Raw genomic sequence first — 24,781 nt, 5'->3', positions numbered from 1 at the left:
TACCTGACAGACATCTGTGAATTAAAGCAGCTACATGTAGGTAAAAGGTAGGTTTACCAGAACAAAATGGCATGTCGTACTGCTAAAAATGCTGCACATAATCACACTGCAACTTAGGAAAACTTTCTTTGCAAAATTTCTTCTCCAGTACAGGCTGTCCACACTCATCACTGTTCCCTTAACTGAGGCAAAACCAAAAGAAAATACCTCTTTTTGAGTGGGTAACACACAGTGTGTAAATACCATCTTTTGTTACATTTGAAACCTTGCCAATGATTTTTGTATGTTATCTCCTAGAGCTAAAAAAACAAATTCCCTTTATACTTGCTAAATCCCTTTTATCCAAAAAGTATGAACAAAACAGAAGATTTCATTACTTCCCACATAATTTCCATATTCAACTTTTTGCATCAGATTTTCCCTTTTTAAAACCATGAAAACTGTTGACAAGATAATCTAACTGTATGGAAATGGATAAAATAGGAAAAATATTTTTAGAGTAGCTTTTAAATTTTCCTCGTTATTTTATGTTCTCCATGATGTGAAATACCACTTTTGAGATACAACAAAAAAAATCATGTCTCAAATATATTATCTAATAATCAATAATTTTACAAAAATAATGACTATAAGAGTGTGAATTTATTGAACTGAATTGCTCTCCATTCAAGAATATTATCTGTCAGTGACTAATTAAATTATTTTTATAACATTTAAAATATGCTTTAGGTTATCCATTGTAGCTATGTTATCACATTTGTCAAAAATAAACCCATTTGTATAAGAGCAATTGGTAATATATAGACCTGAGTAATAATGTTCAAGGAAAACATACTAAGATGCTTAAGGAATAATCCAGTATGGATTCCTCGCCTCTGAAACAGCAATTGCAATTAAGAGTAGCTAATGACAATCAGAGGGGTCTTGAGATTACTGTATGCATGGCTCACTTTTGCAAATAGTATGCATGTGACCTGAGTAACTGGCCATATTGAACAATAACCAGCAGCCTGCCTTTGAAGATGCATTAGATAATAGAAAATGTATGTAACCATAGTAAATTAATATTGTTTTAAGATAGGTAGCCCATAAAATCTTTTAATATTAGTGTCTATCTTCTTTTAAATTATGATTCTTAAAACCTCTATAGAGAATTCTATAGGATAGAATGACTCCCCAGAATATCACATTCTTATAGAGGACCATTACCTAAAAAAGGATTAAGGGTAATCATTTGGAAATTTGCACACTGATGTATCATCTGTTCTCCTAGAGGCAGTCTAGTGTAATGATTAATAAATGGGTCTCTGCAGTCAGAGACCTATGCTTATAATAATAATGCCTACCTTATAGGGTTGTCAGGATTAAATGAGTAAATACATAGAATGTTAAATACTTAGCATAGTGGTTGGAGCAAAACATATCTTCAAATATTTCCTATAGTTATTATATTATGTATTATTCAGACAAGCTACATGGGGAGCTTTCACACAGGAAAAAAAAATATGAAGGTCAAATGCACCATAAAAATAGGCCACACTTGACTCATAGAGACAAGGTATAAAAAAAGTCTACAAAATCATACTCATTTTTACAACACTATTTGAAATACATTTTGTTTACCTCTAAGAATTGAGTTCAGAATGCCATATATCTCTACCAACATTTAATTCTAGTGTTAAAGCACAAAGATGGCTTAGAATGTTTATTTTGCCCCATGATTTTTATAGTTTGTACATGAAAAGAAGAAATAAACCCCCAGAATTAAATCTAAGAACAAATAACTTTTTTTTCTCTCTATCATTTCAAAAGCCAGGTGAGCAGGGTGGAATTTATCAGGCACAAGTGATCATCCATTCCAACACTCTGTGTGTGTTAGTGCACACCTTTTCAAATATTAGGTTGAATCTGTAGTTGGCCACTGCCCTTCTTACTGTCTATTCTTATATCTTCTGTTTAAACTTCTTCAATTACACATCAATAGTATTGACTCTACAAACAACAAAGTTCCATAAGACATGGATTTTTTTTTTAATTGCAATGATTGGTCTGGAGAGCTAAAGGAAATTACGTAAAGAAGGAATGCCAATGAGCCAGATGTGATTTGTAAATAGGTTCCCTCTCTGTACAACTTCTTCAAAGCAAAATTATATCCTGTCAAGTGTACTGGAAATTTAGAATTTACTGGAGACATTTTTATGGCAGATTTCATTGATGAAAATTATAGCTTGTTTTTGCTGAATAAAAAACTTACTTACCTCTGGTAAAATACGTATTATTTTATTAGTAAATGTATCTCTTGAAAATGTGCATATGCAACAATGTGTAAGCAGAAAGTAATTCATAAGATAATTAGGATTATGGTTTTAATCATCTTAATGGAGCATAATATCCACTAGAAATGGCTCTCTACATAGAATTCTATATATCTAAAAAAACTACATCCAGCTCAAGTTCTTTGTGAATGATGGAAGGCTAAAAATCGATAAATGAAACACTCTCTTACCAGAATAAAATGATCCTAACATTTCCTTTCTTCCAGAAAGCTCTTGCAGATTTTCCCCAATCAGGATAGGGTTTGTCCTGAAGCATCATATCAGTGACCTGAAGCCACAAAAAGGAACTTATTTAGCACTTTCAGAAATCTTACATTCAGGTTTAAATATGGATATAACTTACGCTTTATTGAGAAAATGTAAGTATTTTAACACTTAAACATATACAGAGATAAAATTAAGAAGAATATATTTCCTCAGTTCAATTTTTTTTGCAGTTCATTTGACTTTACAAAATGAATGAGCAGATTGAAGGTCGTCTAACACATCAAGTACTGAGACTTTTTTTTTTAATTTTTTTTAATGTTTATTTATTTTTGAGACAGGGAGAGACAGAGCATGAACAGGGGAGGGTCAGAGAGAGGGAGACACAGAATATGAAGCAGGCTCCAGGCTCTGAGCTGTCAGCACAGAGCCTGACGCGGGGCTAGAACTCACGGACCGCAAGATCATGACCTGAGCCGAAGTCGGACGCTTAACCGACTGAGCCACCCAGGCGCCCCTGAGACTTTTTTAAAAACATCGATCAAGATTACCTTACATGAGAAGGCATCTTTAAGATACCATGAACTTCTTCATAGAAGCAAAACATACATAACAAATAAAATACCATACTTTTTGCTTGTCTAAATCAGAAACTCCAAAATCTAAATATTTCTTTGTATGTATAGATTATTAACTGTATCACTAGTCAAAATATTACTTCCTTTGTCTCTGTTTTTTTTTTCAATGTTATGTGAGGAATGGGACTTGACCCAGTTTTACAGCATATTTTAATAGCCTAGCATTCATTGTCCCACCTCCATGCCATCTGCAGTCCTACATCTTTTTCCAAAAATGTTCTACCTCTCTTTCTCACCTGCAGATTCTGCCCATCTTCTGAGGCCTAGGCAAAGTCACATCACCACTGTGATGCCCTCACTGCCCCTCCAACTAGTTCTGGATCCACCTTTCCGATGTCCCTTATTGCTTTCTACTTTCTATTTGACTTACTTATGTACATTTGTTCTCCCTCCACTAGGCTTTAAAATCCTTAAAGGTGAAGATTTGTCACTATATCCCTTTGAATAGCTAAGGTTCTTTTATATAAAAGACTGCAAAATATTTGCCTAAAGAAAAAATAGCAAAATGATTTGATATAAATGTTTGTTTTTAAAAATGCATTAACAAAATAAATTTCTCATTGGCCACATCCCACATTAATGGTTTCAGGAAATGTCCAAAGTATTATACACAACCTATTATAAGAGCATTTTTAAAAATCTGATGGGATGGGTAGTGAATTTCTTTCTTTCCTCTAATAAAGGAAAACATATTTGGTGTATGTGTATACACACACAAACACACACTTCTTCCTTTTTCCAGAAAATCTACCTTCCCTTCAAGAGAAGAAGATATTGTTCCATTAATTGGATATTTATTTATTTATTTATTTATTTATCTATTTATTTATTTATTTATTTTGAGAGGGAGAAAGAGAACATCAGCATGAGAGGGGCAGAGAGAAAGGAAAAGAGAAAATCCCAAGCAAGCTCTGCACTGTCAGTACAGAACCCACTGCAGGGCTTGAACCCACAAGCAGCGAGATCATGACCTGAGCTGAAACCAACAGTCGAACACCTAACCCATTGAGCCACCCAGGCACTCCTCATTAATTGGATTTTTATTTAATGACATTCAAATTCAAATAGGGCCAATTCAAAATTAAGAAAATTTATATGGAATCAGATATACTGAATTGAGTAAGGAAGAATTTTCATCATCCATTAAAAAATACTTCTTTCTTGGTGTTAATATAATATTGCACTCACATGTAACTTCCAACAATGGCCTGACCTGGAATGGGTGAGATTTAATCATTTATGGTGAAAGATTTTGATTCGGTGGGGAGTCCTTCTGGATCAATGACACCTTCAGTACTAGACTTTCTGTGGAAGGCACATCAATTCTCAAGCAAGCCCATCTTATTGTGCTATACAACATCCAAGAAATGGTCTCTGGAAACATTCATAGCATGCAAGAACACAGGCTCATTTAAAATGCAATCAGAACAGAGGTTAAGGAGCCCAGTCTCCAGGAGATATTCAGTCTTAATTCTTTATATTCTTTCTCAACATAATTTCTTGGACTAGGACTCCCACATTACTCCTGGTTGATGAGAACCAAAGGAAGTTCACTGGTCTTCATGGAGTAACACTGCAGATTTATGCCAGCTCTAACATAGGGCTTACAATCATTTTGTGTGAGGTAGCTTTGAATCTTCAAATCAACAAATGCCATAAATAGTTTTAATACGAATCCTCAGTTAACTTTTTGAAATCATTAATTATATTGATAATTGTGAATGCAACTAACATTTAAAATTCAAAAGGGAACAACATTGATTTCACTTTTTAAAAAAATTTATGATTTTCTCATCTATTTTCTTCTTCCCAACAATTTAAAATTACAACTTTTTACTTTCTTACTCTAAGGTACATGCATTGTATCTTCAATCAAATAAAATTCATATTTGTCAAAATGAACAAAGGGAGATGAGAGAATAAAATTTAACCATGGGGCATCTGGGTGGCTTAGTCAGTTAAGCATCTGACTCTGGATTTCATCGCAGGTCATGGGATCAAGCCCCGTATCAGGCTCTGTGCTGACAGCATGGAGCCTACTTATGATTCTCTCTCCCTCTCTCTCTGACCCTCCCTCATGTACGCTGTCTCTCTCTCTCTCTCTCAAAATAAATAAAAATTAAATTAAATTAAAAATAACCATGAATCAAGTGAGTTACACTGTTACTAAAAAGTGAATAAAAGCAAAAGTAGAAAAATTTAAATCGCATGTATTCTTGGGCATAGAGTTTTATATCATACCTTCCCTTGAGGAATTGTTATTCTTCCAAACAACAATTTCATCCACTACTCCTTTGTAACTTTCTTGAATAGCAAGTCTTGTGTCCATTTTTATTTATTTATACAAAACCTCAAGGTTAAGTAAATACTTTAATAAATATTTCATGTTATACCAGCTTAAAAGATTTAATTAATTCTGTTCAGCAATATTCACCCTGTTCCAGAAAAAAAGTCTACACGGTAATAAATATTTCCAAGGAACAGAATGATTACTGTGTAGATTTTATTCAATTTTCAATGTTTTCTCCAGGGCACTTTCTGAGAAATACTTATTATATTTTCTAGAAGAAGGCAATCTGCTGCTATATGACCAATAATTATAGCATCATGTTTTGTAAAAATGACATTGAAGGATAAAGAATTTTCTCAGGAAAATGACAAGATGAGGCAAAAAAAAAAAAAAAAGAAAGAAACACACACACACACACACACACACACAACACACACACACATTTTTTTTTTTTTTTTCTGATGCCAGACAGCTGGTCTTTTTCACTCCCCAGCTCCAACTCTTTATTTTAAGTCATATCATCAGATCAATGTCAGGTCACTTGCAGCTAAATTGGCAGGAGCAGAGACAGTCATTAAAGGGATGCATTCAATAAAGAAAAAATCCAATTACCTTCTGCATTAGAGAAATCAAATTCATTTCTGTTGGTGGTCAAGGACAGTCTTTGTGGGAAAAGATGCAGGAAAGGCAGGACTAAAGACCATGCACAAAGGGTGCTATGTAGCATAAATATAATGCAAAACTTGTTGATGCTTCTCCCAGAGGAAGATTATTAGAATTTGAAATTGCAGGTCTTTCTTTCCAAGCTGGGAAAATTTAACTCTTTGAGTCTCATAGATCTTGTCACTCTCCCTTTCCTCCCTATGAGGTCTGTGCACAAAACTCAGAACTTCATTACATCCCTTATCACATTATGCCTTGTCAGGTAGTCTTTCTCAGTAAAATATAAGCTACTGTAGGGCATAGGTATTGTACAATCGGAGCATGAGCATGAATGTTGAGATTTCAAAGTCAGTAAATGACTGTAAAAGCAATTTATCTCTACAGAAATCTAAGTGGAAACTTTGCTCCCCTAAGTGGAAGCTGAGCAGATAGGACATGGGGGTAAAAATGGCAACAGAAAGACAGCAGTGACAACAGCAATACCATACGTTTGCTATAGAGCTTCATGGATTACAAAGCTCCTGGAGGTATTTTTCTTAATAACTGTCATAGCAGCCTTATAAAGTAAGTTGCTATTTTCCACTTTCCACCAATGGAGAAAGAGAAGTCAGTGAGATGAAATAACCCATCAGGATCACACACGGAAGGCACTGTTATGTGGGCCAGTTGTGGAGACAGCCTGCCCGCTGACTTCTGAGTTTTTTCTCTTACTAGCTTTTTATTTGCAACAAAGTAAATGTGCAACAAAGTAATTAATCTCTCTGAGCCTCAGCTTCTTATTCTCTATGTATGGACACACAGTAGGTATTAGCAGATGTTACAAGAATTATTGATTTTTTTTGTTATCTAAAACTTCTATCCAGGGGCGCCTGGGTGGCTCAGTCGGTTGGTTGGCCAACTTTGGCTCAGGTCATGATCTCACGGCTGGTGAGTTAAAGCCCCACGTCGGGCTCTGTACTGACAGCTTGGAGCCTGGAGCCTGGAGCCTGCTTCGGATTCTGTGTTTCCTTCTCTCTACCCCTGCCCCACTCACCACACTTTGTCTCTCTGTGTCTCAAAGGTAAATAAACATTAAAAAAAATTAAGACTTCTACCCATTTAGTCAAGTATAAAGATATTAAACAATCGTTTGTAGGCTACATTGCTCTCATGGCCTACATTTGCTTTATGTGACTGCGTTAAATGATTGGATTTAGAGTCAAAGGGTTTGACAATCAGTCTCATCTCTTCCATAAAGACAAGACTATAAGATACTGAACTATTAGAAAATGATAAAGATAGAGCATAATGTTAAAATATGTCCAGTCTAAAATTGCTATAAAAAAATAAAACTTATTGCCAAAGGCTGCAATAATCTAAGAAGGCTTCACAGAAGATTTGTATAATAAAACTGACCACTGATTTGTATCCTGTATCATTCTCTAATTTTGCCAGGTTTTTCTTAGCTTGATTATAAACTACGCACACAAAGGTACTACATACTATATCTCTAGTCTTACTTGATACAGTTTTAGGTTAAGCATGTGATATTAATGAAAAATATTGATTAAATAGATATAAAAGATCATAATATAATAATAATAACCGTGGCTACATAGTGCCCCTCTTGAGGTAGTTATTATATAGCAGAGTATCATTTAAGAAAAATAAGTGTCATTCTCTTAACAAGCATATACATTAAGGATATTAATGAACAAGCATATACATATAATTTTCCATGCTATTTTGCAATTTATTTCATTTTAATAATATATTTTGAACATAATCATATATCAGTACATATATAGTTATTTAAATAGTTTCTTCTTAGGCAAGGTTTCAATTGTATAGAGCCAGAGTTAGTCTCTGGAAAATTCTTCTAAATCTTTAAGGTCATATATGCAAGAAGCCTGATAGAAGTTTCCTTAAATTTTAACACAACCTTGAAATTTTTCATATAATTGTAAATAAGTTTTAAAAATGAAAGAAACCTTTCTAGACATCATTAATTAAAAATAAATTTTAATTTAAAATAAATAAAAAATTTCTTCTTTTTTTCTTCTTTCACCATGCATTTACTATGTGCTTTCCACTGAAATACAAAATGTTTCTATTTGGTTCTAATTACTACCTTTATAATTAAAGTTCATTTAACATATGTATTATTTATTTCAATTTTTATTTACTCCCTAAGATGAGCATTGACTAACTTATTTAATTTCTGCTTCTTCTCCCTCTGCCTTCTCTCCGTCCATTACCCTACTATACTTACATTATTTTACCCTATTAACTTTTTGACTCTTTGAATATCTTATGTCCCTTTTTTATTTATCATCTTTAAATAGTATCTTCTTCCCTCATCTATAAAGATGGGAAAATCAGAACATTATGCTTTCTTACACTATTCATCATTTCTGTGTTGTTAGGGTTTGGGAGCATTTCTCTTAACCCTGGTTCTACAATTAAATTGACTCAATGATCTTTTTCAGTACTCCTGCTGGAGTTTGCCCACTACTTTCAAAGTTTGTACTTTGTTCTACAACACATTCTTCAGGAAAGGGCATGAGAGCAATGTAGCCTACAAACAATTGTTTAATGTCTTTATACTTGACTAATAATTAGACTGAGTGTAAAATTACTGAGTCATTGTTTTTTTGTTGTTTGTTTGTTTAGCTTGGCATTAAAGGCATGGCTTCACTTTCTTAATACTGTTGAGTGAGACCATGGAGAAATCTAAGATAACTCAAAATGGGATTTTTTCTCCATCTTTACAGGTGAATTGGTGGTTTTTATTGCTTAGATGCCCAAAGTATTCTTTTTTCTATCTTGAGTATTACAATTTTGCTAAGTTTATCAATGGTTGTCTGTCACTTTTCTAGGCATGATCGGTGCTTTCAACCTAAGGATTCAAGTTTTTCTTTACTCTGTTAACTGTTCTGAGAATCCTTAAGTATTATTTTTCTTTTCCTTTATTTTAGTTCTATTGTTTAGTTCTATTGTTAGAGAAACAATTCTGCAGACACTGGTTGTCTCTGTCTTCTATGTGTATCCTTTCTAACTTTCAATTCCACTCTCTCAGTTGTGTCCCTTACCTTGATTTTGGGTGTGTCGATTAATATTTGTGGAGAGTCTAATTTGACCTTTATTTCTCTAATTTTCTTCCTTTTGCATTTCTTTCCTGAGCCTACCATCCCATTTCATCCTCTGTTGTCTCACAACATGAGATCTCCAAACTCTTGTACCATTGCTTTGGAAACTTATAAAGACAATGACTTCACTAATTGTTTTTTAATTCCCTGGGGTTTTGTTAATCACAATTTTCCTCTGCTCCATAGTATCATTTTTCTGGTGAAAGTTCTTCACCTGCTACTGGATTTTCTTCTTATTTTCTGCCTCTGTTATTCTTAGAGACAAAATTCTCATGCTGGTTCCTTTGGAGTTGACTGCCATCTGAATGACATGAGTTTTCCTGGACTAGCATTCTGCAAGAAGCTCATATTGGTTGCGGGGGGTGGGGGGGGGCTGTGGGGGCAGGGCCCACTCTCAATCATCATCTCCCCCCGATCCCTAATGCTCCAGACCTCTCAGGGAATGCCACCTTCCTTGGAGAATTATCCAAGAGATAAGTCATCACCACATCTCCTCTTAGCATTGTCTTGAAACTTAGTGATGGTCACTACGTTTGGCAATCCTCCATCATGAAGATTGTGCTTCAGAGTTAAAGATACGATTTAGTCTTATTTATGATAAAGTTAACATCTCCGATTCTTATATTCCATGTTCTTTGGGATGGTTGCCAAAATATTCCTACTTTCAAATGAAAATTCTATATTGCTATTTAAAGTGGTTATTAAAAGGCTTATTTATGTGACATGTATTTTTGGCAATTTTGAGGCCATTTTGTCAAAAGTGATTACTACATCTGTGATATTCTCGTCTGTTTAAATGGTACCTATCAGATGACCTAAATAACATTTAAAACCAGCTTTTAATTAACCTTGTTTTAGATTATCTTCCCCAAATACAACTTTGTTAAAAATAAAATAATTAAACATAATACGAGATTTTGTAGGGATTTGAACATAAGGTAGTTTCAGATTTTCTGGGAGAGGATTTTGAAGAAAAGTTTTGCTGTATATTCAGCGTATGTCATAATATAAAATTTTAATTAGGTTATCTGGCTACCCATATCTATTATATAAGTGAAATGTGAAAAGTATTTAGTCATTGGAAGGCTAAGTGTTCTATGAGAGCATTTCATACGTAGAAATTTCATCTTTTAAAGATAATAGTGATAATGGTCTTCCAGTAGTATGATAGTGTCTTCCATTTATCTACAGCAAAATATGCCACCAGCAACTGATGATTTTCATGGATATCTATAATTACTTTTAAACACCTGGATAATTGTTATCATGACCAAGATATTTTTGTTTTTTAGTTCCTTGTCCACTTAAGAAAGCTAATTCAGACTATCAAAGATACATCACCCCATCACTGTAGTATTCTCTCCCTGACTTTGTTAATACCACTTTTATTTTAATTTCATTGAGGCATATACAGGTGCATGCCAGAAAAATTACTTAGAATTATAAGCCAGTAGTATTACTAAGCATGAACAGGCAATTAACACCAAGTTTTCAATATCAAGCAATCCCATATTTTGGCAAATGCTTTGAAATTCCCTAGGGTGGTTCATTCAGGGACAGGTAGAAAGTTACAAAGTTCTTTGAATTTGTAAAAGCAGACTTTGTATTTGAGGACTTTTGCCTCCCAAAAACTTGTGGTTACAAATATATTCATTTACCAATGGCCAAAGCCAACATCAAAACGAGTGCATATTGGAGCAAATGGGTGGCTCAGTCAGTTAAATGTGACTCTTGATTTCAGCTCAGGTCACGACCTCATGGTTGGTGGGTCCGAGCCTCTCATAGGGCTGTGTGCTGACAGCACAGAGCTTGCTTGGGATTCTCTCTTCCCTCTCTCTCTGCCCCTGCCCTGCTTGTGCGCGTCTCACGCTCTCTCTCTCTCAAAATAAATAAACATTGTTTAAAAAATGAGTACATCCTTAAATACCCAGTCCAAGAGGGCAGACTGCTTATCGTTAGGAAGAACATGAGCACTGACAGAGAGTTATGACCCACTGATGACAAACCGATGACACAAGGAAATATCAGCACTTAAATTGGAAAGGAGAAGATGGTGAGCAGGGCTCCAGTGTGTCTTTTAATTGCTCATTTTACTTCTTTGCTTCTAAGCAGATTAATAAAAAGTCCTTACCTACAATGCATATGTATCCCAAATTCCTCCCAACAGTATCATAACCATATTGAGGAGTCTGACTCCATTTTTTGGTCTTTTTTTTTTCTTTCTTTTTTTTCCTTTTCATTAAAGCATGGTTGACATATAAAATTATGTTAGTTTCAGGTGTACAACTAATTATATTAGTTTCAGGTGTACAGTGATTTGACAATTCTATACATAACAAAATGCTCTCAACAAAAAGTATAGTTATCATGTGTCACCACATGATTTGTTATTATAATATTGACGATATTCTCTGCGCTGGACTTTTCATTCCCACGCCCTTTTTATTACTAGAAGTTTCAACTTCTTAATCTCTTCACTTATTTTGCATATCCCCCCACCTCCCTCTCCTCTGGCACCCCCTAGTTTGTTCTCTATTTATGAAGTTCCATTTAAAAAAAAATAACTGCTGACAACTTTTAAGCCTCACTGCTCCCTCTTCCTCTTCCCCACACCTGGGGAAATCCTGTGCTCCTTACCCTGCAACAGCAGGAAGTTCAAACCATGTGCAGGAACCCTCACCCTGGTTCCACCCCTTACCCAGTATAAAAACCCCACACCAGTCTCTTTACCTGACTCTTTTCAAGCACTTCTGGATCTCTTTGAGAGCCATCCTGCTCTCCCCAGAAAGTTCACTATATGAGGAATAAACCTTTTCATATCTTCTTGGTGCAAATGTGACATCTTCATTCTTGGCATCTGAATAAATTTGGGATGGAAGGGCCATCTTACTTTTTCAGAGTGCTCACACAGTAACAAACCCAACAAGTAATCATAAATGAGGTTTCCGGTGATTTTTTTTTTCTCATATCTTGTTTGGGAGGCTACCTTTTTTCTTATGGACTCTTGGCATCTTATAATGCAAATATATTCTGTCACCAAACAGCAGTGCAAAAGGCCTGCTGGAATTGAGGAATTGAGAGATTTCTAGGAGACTATGTCAAGGAAACTTCACTGTATTCCTGAAACTGTAGCTCCGTGCATCAAAGCCTGACATTATATAAAAACAAAGGCTAATATTGTATAAATTATTCATATAAAATAGGGAGAAATTAAAAGTTCCAAATTTTAGTAGCTATATCCTGAACATAAACTGAGATTCTGTAAAATGCAAAGATCTAAAGTAGCTGAATTAACCCTGCTAATATACTCACCCCCAGAGTATAACCTCCATCACTGCAAGCATCTTGTCCATTTTGTTCACACAGTGTCCCCATGATCTAACACTGTATATAGTAGACTGTAAACTCTCAGTCAACATTTACTGAATGGGTGGATGAAAAAAAGGATACATGGTGAGTGAAGGAACAAAAGGGAATCAAGGAGAACATGGAATACAGAAGAGACTAGTGAGGAAGGCTAGAAAAAATAGCACATTCCAAGTAGCTCTTTCCTTGTTCTGCTTTTAAAGCCTCTCTAGCAATTAGTGTTGATGATGGTGCTAACAGAAATGGTGATGGTAGTGGTGGGAGGAGGAGGAGGAGGAGGAGGACATGAATGGTAGAGTACTCCCTTTCCTTCCAATCCCATCCCTTCACTGCCTGGAAAGCTAGGAAAACACAGGGCATTTATAGTTAAATTCTAAAAAGAGGTAGAGGTCATCTTTGTCAACTCCCGGAAAAATAAAGAAATCAAAGATAATTTCAAACAAGAGGAATATTAAGCCTAAGATGCATACTTACTCCCATTGTCCATGTGCACAACATATCTGCTTTATTGTAAATATATCTGTAGATTAACTAAAGAAGGACACATATGAATCAGATATTTTAAAGACTAGAAAGCAGTACACTTCCCTATGCCTTATATTCGGTGTTAATTTATTGAACAATTCTGGGGGAGAATGGGGTATAGTGGCATCTGGAGTTGGGACAGTGCCCAGCCTCTGAATCCTTACGTGTTGGGACCTTTGCATCCCTAAGAGCATAGCATTATTTTCTTATCCTCTGCTTAAGTCACTCTAAGGAAAAACAAAATTTAAATTGCATTTCTTTCACAATAGGGAAATATTGTACTGCATAGGACAATGCATGTTGTTTGTTCCCTTTTGCTGACCCCTAACCCCCAAGAGACACACCATACCACACACACAGGCATGCATATACAATCAGTCGTACACAACAGCACTTCCCACTGAGACAAAGAAAGACCCAAGGTCCAACCAGAAAGGATTATGCATATTCAGTGAGGAATATTAGCTAAGTATACAATTAAGTAAATGGAAACCATGGAGGAACGTTTTCTAAATTACCTAGATATGGCTTAAAAGAATTGCTACAAGAAGTATCTGAAAATCACTGGCAAACATCAACTGGTGAACACTAAACCTGGAATGTATTCTACAGCTTTTTAGAAGCACAACCAGGGTTTCATAAAGCATGAATATTAATGCACCTGCTTATTATCTCCAATGATAGCCTGCACTGCTTTTGTGATGTATTGCACCTTATTGCTGGATCCCTACTGATTTACAATGAGTCATGGACTGTTTTATTATTAAGTAAGGAAATTGGGCATGTCTCAGAATATAGAAGCATTTAGAAAAAGATACCTGAATCACCTGAATACAGAAATATACACAATCAAAAAGTACCTTCCCAGGCAAGGTCTGCAGAGTTCCAAATGGTGTGTTAACAAATGCAAAATAACTACAACATCCCCCAGTACAATTTGCTTTACACCACATTGAATTATAATTAGAATAAATAGAAAGAAAGAGACTACTGATTTTGCTGAGCAAAAAGCCAGCAGAAAAATATTTACACCACCTTCAGACATGCTATTCTTCTTGGGTGGCCAAATTACAAAATGACAGTAGCCCAATATTACATGGCTGAGAACTTATTTTTGGTTTTTGGCTTGAAAGAATGAGGATTTTCAGCATGCATACCTTCTCTACCTTGTTAACATAAATGATTATTACTAGAGAAATGAATTATAAAAATATACCATATATGATGACTTTGTGACAGTATATATGAATGGAGAACCAACAGGGAAATCTATAAAGGATGTTTTTTAGAAATTTAACTAAAAGAACCATTATCCACCAAGGAGCCCTTGGAACACAGAAAGGGCAAACATCTCAAAAGGAAACTCAATCTTGGGGAGCCAAGATGGTGGAACAGCATGGAAGTTTTTTGTGTGTCTCACATCCATGAAATACAGCCAGACCAACACTAAACCATCCTGCACATCTAGAAAACTGATCTGAGGATTAACACAACAATCTGCACAAACTGAAACAAAGCACTCAGTAGGTACGCACTGCGGAGAGGTGAACATGGAGAGCAAGAAGCCGCGGTGAGCAGGGAAGTGCTTTTTCAGGCAGAGAGAGAACAGAGAAGGCGGGGGGAGGCGGGGGGGGGGGGGAATACAGGAAAAGCACCCTGCCCCAAAAGCAGCTGGAGAGAAAGTGGAAAATTGGAAACAGCTACAGGGACTAAACTAAAAAGGGAGAAGGAGAAAGGAAAGGGTTTAAATTCCAAAAGAGTGTAAACAGGGGGACTGCAGAGTCTGCAACTCCACACCTCCATACCTGGCAGTGCCCTGGTGGGAAGGGCAAATCTCCAGGAACAGAGTGGGGTCTGGGAGGTTCTTCGGCCACAAGGGGAAAAGCAGTTCCACTGCTGGAAGGACATTTGATAGAGACTGTTGAAGCTACCTGGTCCCAGCAGACCCCAGAAAATGGCCACATTCACTGGTGCTGGAACAAGGTCGTTAAAGGTGAAGCATGGTGCCAGATGTGTGTTGTGATTTTCCATAATCCCTGAAATGCAGCTGCTGCACTATCTCACAAAATTTTTCTGGGGCAGGCTGGCACCTGGCCGCAGTCTCAGGGTACCTGGCCGCAGTTTCAGGGCGCCGGCAGCAGCAGGGTCCAGCAAGTGTTGCTGGGTACACCAGACATTCCGCCATTGCTCATTTAGCCATTGCTCGGTGAGACCCCCTCCCCCCCTGCAGAGGGGCGTTACAGGTCAAAGCCACAGTCCTTCAGAAGTAAGGGGCCAGGTAAAACAGCCGCATCCGAGACAAAACTCAGGAGAGAGGTACTGCTTGGGGCTTGATCACGGAGAGTGAGAAAGCGGGGACTGGACGAAAGCTGAAGACAGAGGACAGGTGCGCGACTGCTGATCTGGGAGAACAGACTGGGTAGCTGGGTGGCGCCATTTTCACCACTCATGCGCATACGTACCTACAAGCTCCACAACAATTCACTCCAGTAGGCTAGCAGCGCCATCTAGTGGAGAACAGAGCCATTACACTAAGCCCCGCCCAACTGGGCCAACCTCACTCTTCAAGAGCACAAGTCTCACTGCCTGCTTAGTTTATGGACTATAAAGTGCTTCATAGTTTGACTTCTAAGGGAAAACGAAGTAATTTCAGTCATATTTCAGTCTGTTAGCAGGTACATCTATTCAATTTTCTTTCTTTTTTTTCTCTTTTTCACATCTTTTTCTTGAATACAGAAAGAGAAAAAATTCAATTTTATTTTCAATTTTTATTAAAATATTTATAATTTTTTACTATATTTTTTACTTTTGTGTAAATTTTTTCAAATTCTATTTTACTTCCATCATTTTATATTAGTCTACTACAGTATAGTCATTTTCAAATTTTCAAATGATTTCCTTTTTCTTTTTCTTTTTTTCTCTTTTTCATTTCTTTTCTTTTTCTTGAACACAGAAAGAGAAAAAAATCATTTTTATTTTTAATTTTTATTAAAAATATTTTTCCTTAATTTTTTCTACTATATTCTTTATTTTCTGTAAATTTTTTCAAGTTCTATTTTACTCCATCATTTCATTATAGTCTACTTCAGTGTATTCACTTTTTTTAATTCTCAAACAATTTCCTTTCCCCCGCCCCCGTTTTTGTCTCTAATCTATCAAACCACTTTCAACACCCAGAACAAAACACACCTAGGATCTAGCATCATCTATTTGATTTTTGTGTGTGTTTCTAATTTTTTAATTTTAATATTTTGTTAACTGTGATTTTTTTAATTTTAATTTTTCTACCTCATTAATTCATTTTCTCCCTTCAAAATGATGAAACGAAGGAATTCACCCCAAAAGAAAGAACACAAAGAAACGACACCCTGGGATTTAACCAACACAGATACAAGCAAGATGTCTGAAACAGAATTTAGAATCATGATAATAAGAATACTAGCTTGAGTCAAAAATAGATTAGAATCCCTATCTGTGGAGATAAAAGAAGTAAAAAATAGAATGAAATTAAATAGATATTAAATACTATAACTGAGCTGCAATCACGGATGGATGCTGCGGCAGCAAGGATGGATGAGGCAGAACAGAGAATCAGTGATATAGAGGACAAACTTATGGAGAATAACGAAGCAGAAAAAAAGAGGGAGATTAAGGCAAAAGAGCACAATTTAAGAATTAGAGATATCAGTGACTCATTGAAAAGGAACAACATCAGAATCATAGGGGTCCCAGAAGAGGAAGAGAAATAGGAGTAGAAGAGTTATGTGAGCAAATCATAGAGGAAAACTTTCCTAACCTGGGGAAGGACACAGACATCAAAATCCAGGAAGCACAGAGGACCCCATTAGATTCAACAAAAACCGACAATCAACAGGGCATATCATAGTCAAATTCACAAAATACTCAGACAAGGAGAGAACAATGAAAGCAGCAAGGGAAAAAAAATCCCTAACATACAAGGGAAGACAGATCAGGTTTGCAGCAGACCTATCCACAGCAACTTGGCAGGCCACAAAGGAGTGGGAGGATATATTCAATGTGCTGAATCAGAAAAATATGCAGCCAAGAAATCTTTATCCAGCAAGGCTGTCATTCAAAATAGGAGAGTAAAAAGTTTCCCAGACAAAAATTAAAGGACTTTGTGACCACTAAACCAGCCCTGCAAGAAATTTCAAGGGGGACTCTCTCAGGGGAGAAAAGCAACAAAGATTAGAAAGGACCAGAAAACACCACCAGAAACTCCAACTCTATAAACATCATAATGGCAATAAATTCATATCTTTCAGTACTCACTCTAAACATCAATGGACTCAATGTTCCAATCAAAAAACATAGGGTAACAAAATGGATAAGAAAACAAGATCCACCTATATGCTGTTTACAAGAGACCCACTTTAGACCTAAAGACACCTTAAGATTGAAAACAAGGCGATGGAGAACCATCTATCATGCAAATGGTCAACAAAAGAAACCCGGAGTAGCCATACTTATATCAGACAATCTAGACTTTAAAATAAAGACTGTATCAAGAGATGCAGAAGAGCACTGTATCATAATCAAGAGGTCTAGCCACCAAGAAGACCTAACAATTGTAAACACTTATGTGCCAAATGTGGAACAGCCAAATATATAAGTCAATTAACCATAAACATAAAGAAACTCATCGATAGTAATACCATAGTAGTAGACTTCAACACCCCACTCACAGCAATGGACAGATCATCTAATCAAAACATCAACAAGGAAACAATGGCTTTGAATGACACACTGGACCAGATGGACTTAACAGATATACTCAGAACATTTCATCCTAAGCAGCAGAAAATACATTCTTCTCCAGTATATATCGAACGTTCTCCAGAATAGACCATATACTGGGACACAAATCAGCCCTAAGTAAGTACAAAAAGATCGAGATCATACCGTGCATATTTTCAGACCACAACACGATGAAACTCGAAATCAATCACAAGAAAAAATTTAGAAAGGTAACAAATACTTGGAGACTGAAGAACATCCTACTAAAGAATGAATGGGCTAACTAAGCTGTTAAAAAGGAAATTAAAAAGTATATGGCGGTCAATGAAAATGATAACACCACAACCCAAAACCTCTGGGATGCAGCAAAGGTGGTCATAAGAGGAATGTATATAGCAATCCAGGCCTTTCTAAAGAAGGAAGAAAGATCTCAGATATACAACCTAGCCTTACACCTTAAGGAGCTGGAAAAAGAACAGCAAATAAAACCCAAACACAGCAGAAGACAGGAAATAATAAAGATTAGAGCAGAAATTAATGCTATCAAAACCAAAAAAAAAAAAACCAAAAAACAAACAAAAAAAAAAACAGTAGAACAGATCAATGAAACCAGAAGCTGGTTCTTTGAAAGAATTAACAAAACTGATAAACCACTAGCCAGCTGGATGAAAAAGAAAAAGGAAAGGACCCAAATAAATAAAATCAAGAATGAAAGAGGAGAGATCACAACCAACACAGCAGAAATAAAAACAATAATAAGAGAATATTATGAGCAATTATGTGCCAGTAAAATGGGCAATCTGAAAGAAATGGACAAATTCCTAGATACATATACACTACCAAAACTGAAACAGCAAGAAATAGAAAATTTGAACAGACCCATAACCAGTAAGGAAATCGAATTCGTAATCAAAAATCTGCCAAAAAACAAGAGTCCAGGGCCAGATGGCTTTCCAGGGGAATTCTACCAAACATTTAAGGAAGAGTTAACACCTATTCTCTTGAAGCTGTTCCAAAAAATAGAAACTGAAGGAAAACTTCCAAACTCTTTCTATGAAGCCAGAATTACCTTGATTCCAAAACCAGAGACCCCACTAAAAAGGAGAACTATAGACCAATTTCCCTGATGAGCATGGATACAAAAATCCTCAACAAGATATTAGCCAACAGGATCCATCAATACATTAAAAAAACTATTCACCACGACCAAGCAGGATTTATACCTGGGATGCAGGGCTGGTTCTATATCTGCAAAACAATTAACGTGATTCATCGCATCAATAAAAGAAAGGACAAGAACCATATGATCCTCTCAATAGATGCAGAGAAAGCATTTGACAATATACAGCATCCTTTCTTGATAAAAACCCTCAAGAAAGTAGGGATAGAAGGAACATACCTCGAGATCATAAAAGCCATATGTGAGCGACCCACCACTAATATCATCCTCAATGGGAGAAAACTGAGAGCTTTCCCCTAAGGTCAGGAACAAGACAGGGATGTCTACTCGTGACAGTGTTATTCAACATGGTATTAGAAGTCTTAGCCTCTGCAATCAGACAACACAAAGAAATAAAAGGCATCCAAATTGGCCAGGAGGAGGGCAACCTCTCACTCTTCGCAGATGACATGATACTCTATATGGAAAACCGTAAAGATTCCACCAAAAAACCGCTAGAATTGATTCATGAATTCAGCAAAGTTGCAGGATATAAAATCAATGCACAGAAATCGGTTGCATTCCTATACACCAACAATGAAACGACAGAAAGAGAAAACAAGGAATGGATCTTATTTGTAATTGCACAAAAAAAATAAAATACTTAGGAATAAATCTAACCAAAAAGGTGAAAAATCTATATGCTGGAAACTATAGAAAGCTGATGAAAGAATTTGAAGAAGATACCAAACAATGGAAAAAGATTCCATGCTCCTGAATAGGAAGAACAAATAGTGTTAAAATGTTGATACTACCCAAAGCAATCTACATATGCAATGCAATCCCTCTCAAAATAACACCAGCATTCTTCACAGAGCTAGAACAAATAATTCTAAAATTTGTATGGAACCAGAAAAGACCCCGAATAGGCAAAGCAATCTTGAAAAGAAAACCAAAGCAGGAGGCATCACAATCCCAGACTTCAAGCTATACTACAAAGCTGTAATCATCAAGACAGTATGGTACTGGCACAAGAACAGACACTCAGACCAATGGAACAGAAAAGAGAACCCAGAAATGGACTCATGAACGTATGGCCAACCAGTTTTTGACAAAGCAGGAAAGAATATCCAACGGAATAAAGACAGTCTCTTCAGCAAGTGGTGCTGGGAAAACTGGACAGTGACATGCAGAAGAATGAACCTGGACCACTTTCTTATACCATACACAAAAATAAACTCAAGATGGATGAAAGACCTAAATGTAAGACAGGAAGCCATCAAAATCCTCCAGGAGAAAGCAGGCAAAAACCTCTTTGATCCTGGTCACAGCAACTTCTTGCTCAACACATCTCCAGAGGCAAGAAAAACAAAAGCAAAAATGAACTACTAGGACCTCATCAAAATAAAAAGCTTCTGCCCAGCGAAGGAAACAATCAGCAAAACTAAAAGGCAATCAACAGAATGGGAGAAGATATTTGCAAACGACATATCAGATACAGGGTTAGTATCCAAAATCTGTAAAGATCTTATTGAACTCAACACCCAAAAAAAAACAAATAATCCAGTGAAGAAATGGGCAAAAGGCATGAATAGACACTTCTCCAAAGAAGACATCTAGATGGCCAACTGACACATGAAAATATGCTCAACTTCACTCTTCATCAGGGAAATACAAATCAAAACCACAATGAGACACCACCTTACACCTGTCAGAATGGCTAACATGAATGACTCCGGTAACAACAGATGTCAGCACGGATGCAGAGAAAGAGGATCTCTTTTGCATTGTTGGTGGGAATGCACGCTGGTGCAGCCACTCTGGAAAACAGTATGGAGGTTCCTCAAAAATCTAAAAATAGAACTACCCTATGACCCAGCAATTGCACTACTAGGCATTTATCCAAGGGACACAGGTGTGCTGTTTTAAAGGGACACATGCACCCCCCATGTTTATAGTAGAACTATCAACAATAGCCAAAGTATGGAAAGACCCCAAATGTCCATCGATGAAGGAATGGATAAAGAAGATGTGGTGTGTGTGTATGTATATATATATATATATATATACATACACACACACACACATACATACACAATGGAGTATTACTCAGCAATCCAAAAGAATGAAATCTTGCCATTTGCAACTACATGGATAGAGCTGGTGGGTATTATGCTAAGTGAAATTAGTCAGAGAAAGACAAATATCATATGACTTCACTTATATGAGGACTTTAAGAGACAAACCAGATGAACATAAGGGAAGGGAAACAAAAATAATATAAAAACAGGGAGGGGGACAAAACAAGAGACTCATAGATATGGAGAACAAACAGGGTTATGGGAGGGGTTGTGGGAGGGGGGATGGGCTAAATGGATAAGGGACACTAAGGAATCTACTCCTGAAATCATTGTTGCACTATATGCTAACTAATTTGCATGTAAATTTAAGAAAATAAATAAAAGAGTATCTACTTAAAAAAAAAAAAAAGGAAACTCAATCTCATGTTAAGGATCCCATCATTCCAGTTTTCTGAATGAAATGCCTAATATATGCCTGCCTTAATGATAAAGGCAAAAGAGTTGGCTCAGTCTCCCAAACCCAGCATCAGTATATAGTCTAATGCTTATATAATATATACATTAACCTAATGGTTATATAGTATATATATAGCCTAATGCTTATATAATACCACTTCTCAAAATGTTTCAGATGATTCTACAAGCTAACAAATTCAAAGCTATACAGGTCAGTCTAATGAAAAGAAATTCATTGGCAACTGGGTTGCCATTCCTACTGTTAGTAAATCCAAGAAAAGGGTGATAGTTACCCATCTGAAATACCACCTTTGTTCCACTTTCAGAATTTGAGGGATTATAAAGAAAGGCGACCACCAAGTGACATGGCTTATAAGTTTAGGCAAGTGTTATTCTATGTTCTACTGTTGCCTGAAGACAGATATAATTGTAATGTTATGCACTGAATATTTCGGTGATATAATAACAAGCTTAGAAATTTGAAAGCAATAACCTGAATGTGTATCTGTGCAATGAGAAATCCTACTTATCAAGGTGTCTAAAAATAAAACTTCATATTCTCATTTCAAATACAAGTAAAATAATGGTTTTTGGTCATGCATGTGTTTTAAAAATTAAACCCAGTAAGTGTGTCTTAATCAAACTTTCCTGTTGTTTTTGTTAATATATCAGATGTAGCTACACATTCAAGATGTTTTCATTGAAGTTATTAAAAATGTTATATATATCAAAGAGCACAGAATGTACATGTAGGGAATAAAGAATAAAAATAAATTGTGTTTTTAAATGTTTATTTGAGAGAGAGTGCACATGAGTTGGGGGAGGGACCGAGAGAGAGGGAGAGCCTGCCTAAGCAGGCTCTGCACTGTAAGCACAGAGCCCCACAAGGGGCTCGATCTCACAGTCAGATCACCACCTGCACCAAAATCAAGAGTTGGACATAGGGCACCTGGGTGGCTCAGTCAGTTAGGCGTCTGATTTTGGCTCAGGTCATGATCTCCTCATTTGTGATTCAAGCCCTGCATCGGGCTCTGTGCTGACAGCTTGGAGCCTGGAGCCTGCTTCTGATTCTGTATCTCCCTCTCTCACTGCCCCTCCCCCACTCATTCTCCCTCCCTCCTTCTCCCTCTCTCTCTCAAAAATAAACATTTTAAAACAATTAAAAAAAAAAAGAGTTGGACGCATAACAGGCTGAGCCACCAGGTGCCCCAAGAATAAAAATAAATTGAGTATGTTCCCACTACCTACCTTGGAAAAAAGGGAGAACAAAATCAAAGGCCTTTAAAAGTCCTCTGTTATTTGTCCCCAGGAAAATTACCCTGTCTACCTCTACAAGAGGTAACCACAATTCTAAATTCTGTATTTAAAATTCCCATTTTCCTGCTTTTCCTTGTGGTCTCATCTGGATGTAACCATAAGTACAATAAAATATTAATTAGTGATATATACATATATATCTTATATTTATAGTTAAACAGAATACAGTATGCTTTTTGCACATTAGTTTTCTGAGCTTTATCTAGAGTGAAGCATATAGTTATATCTTTGATCTCTAGTGCATCTCTATTGATAGTTTCGTTTATGATTTATTTGTCAACCTTGATTGATCTTATAAAGTTTTGTCAATTTTTTTAGGCTTTCCAAATTTTTAAAATGTTAATCCTCTCTATAACAACTTTATTTTTATTATATTAATTTCTGCTATCTTTACATTCTTCCTTCTACCTCTTGACTGATTCTCCTGGGTTTTTCCCCCCTAAGTTCTTAATGCTGAAAGCTTATCTCATTCATTTTTGCTATTTCTTCTTCTTTTTTTTAAATGTTTATTTACTTATTTTGAGAGAGAGCATGAAGGAGGAAGGGGCAGAGAGAGAGGGAGAGAGAGAATCCCAACAGGCTCCACACTGTCAGTGCAAAGCCTGATGCAGGGACAAACCTACAAACCATGAGATCACAGCCTGGGTTAAAATCAAGAGTCTAACACTCAACTGACTGAGCCACCCAGGTGCCCCTTTCTTCTTTTTTTTAACATAAACACTATGATGGTGGATTTATCAAATATCAAATTCTGTCAACTCATCCTTTATAAATTTTGAAGGCTTATGACAGGGTATATATAATTTAAAATTGTTATACACCTTCCTGCTGAACTGATTCTTTTCATCATAATGTATTAATTCTCTTTAACCCTAAAAATGCTTTGCTCCCCCCCCCCAATCCATTTTGCTTCATAACAATATAACTACATCAATTTTGTTTTTGATAGTATTTTCCTGGTGTATGTTTTCCATTCTTTTACTTTTAAAATTTCTCTCTCTTCATGTTTTGGGCATGACTCCTGAAGACAGCATGTGGCAGGCAGAATTCAAAGAATAATCCTCAATGTTCCTTGCCCTTTCCCTTTTAGATCTGGGTGGAACTCACAACTATAATGAGCTATACTCCCATGATTATGTTTTATAACAAAAAATAACATTATTGGGTATCCCAGGTTTAATCATGTGAGCTGTTTCAAAGTAACAGGAGAATCAGGTATATTTAAAGCCTGAGGGAGATTCATTGCAAGGGGTGGTCTCCTCTTCTGAGATGGTAGGAGCCATTTGGGAGGACATAAGAGTGGCCAGGGCAAGCGAATAGGGATCTCAGCCCTACAAACCAAAGGAACTGAATTCTGCCAACAAGCTGAATGAGCTCAGAAATGTGTTCTTCTCCAAACCCTCCACATAAGAAGCAGTAAGGCCAATACCTTGATTTCAGACTTATGAGATCCTTTTTTAAAAAAATGTTTACTTACGTATTTTGAGAGGGATGAGGGGCAGAGAAAAAAGAGAGAGAGAATCCTAAGCAGCCTCCATGCTGTCAGTGCATAGCCCAATGCAAGGCTTGATCCCATGAACTGCGAGATCATGACCTGAGCCCAAATCAAGACTGGGATGCTCAATCAACTGAGCCATCCAGGTGCCCCATCAGACTTAGGAGATCCTAAGCAGAGAACCCAGCGTGGTCCACACAGATTTCTGACTTCAGACCAGTGAGCTAAAGAGCGGATCTTGTTTTAAGCTAAGTTTGTGGTAACTTGTTATAAAGCAATAGAAAATTAATATAAAGCAGGGAAATGGAATTGCTTTAAAGCTAATCTGTCCATCTCTGTACTTTGACAGGAAGGTTACAGTAATT

At 36.4% G+C, this 24,781-nt stretch overlaps 1 protein-coding gene across 1 annotated transcript in view; it reads right to left on the bottom strand.

The window, feature by feature from the left end:
- Positions 1-24,781, bottom strand: part of TMEM117 (transmembrane protein 117) — a 396,452-nt gene that overhangs the window by 163,476 nt on the left and 208,195 nt on the right. Inside the window, exon 3 of the mRNA XM_049625332.1 lies at positions 2,507-2,604. Within this exon, the coding sequence (XP_049481289.1) occupies positions 2,507-2,604 (98 nt within the window). The remainder of the gene's footprint in view (positions 1-2,506; positions 2,605-24,781) is intronic.

This window comes from Panthera uncia, chromosome B4 (genome assembly GCF_023721935.1).
Source record: "Panthera uncia isolate 11264 chromosome B4, Puncia_PCG_1.0, whole genome shotgun sequence".
NCBI lineage: Eukaryota > Metazoa > Chordata > Mammalia > Carnivora > Felidae > Panthera > Panthera uncia.
This window is presented reverse-complemented; position numbering and strand designations above follow the sequence as displayed.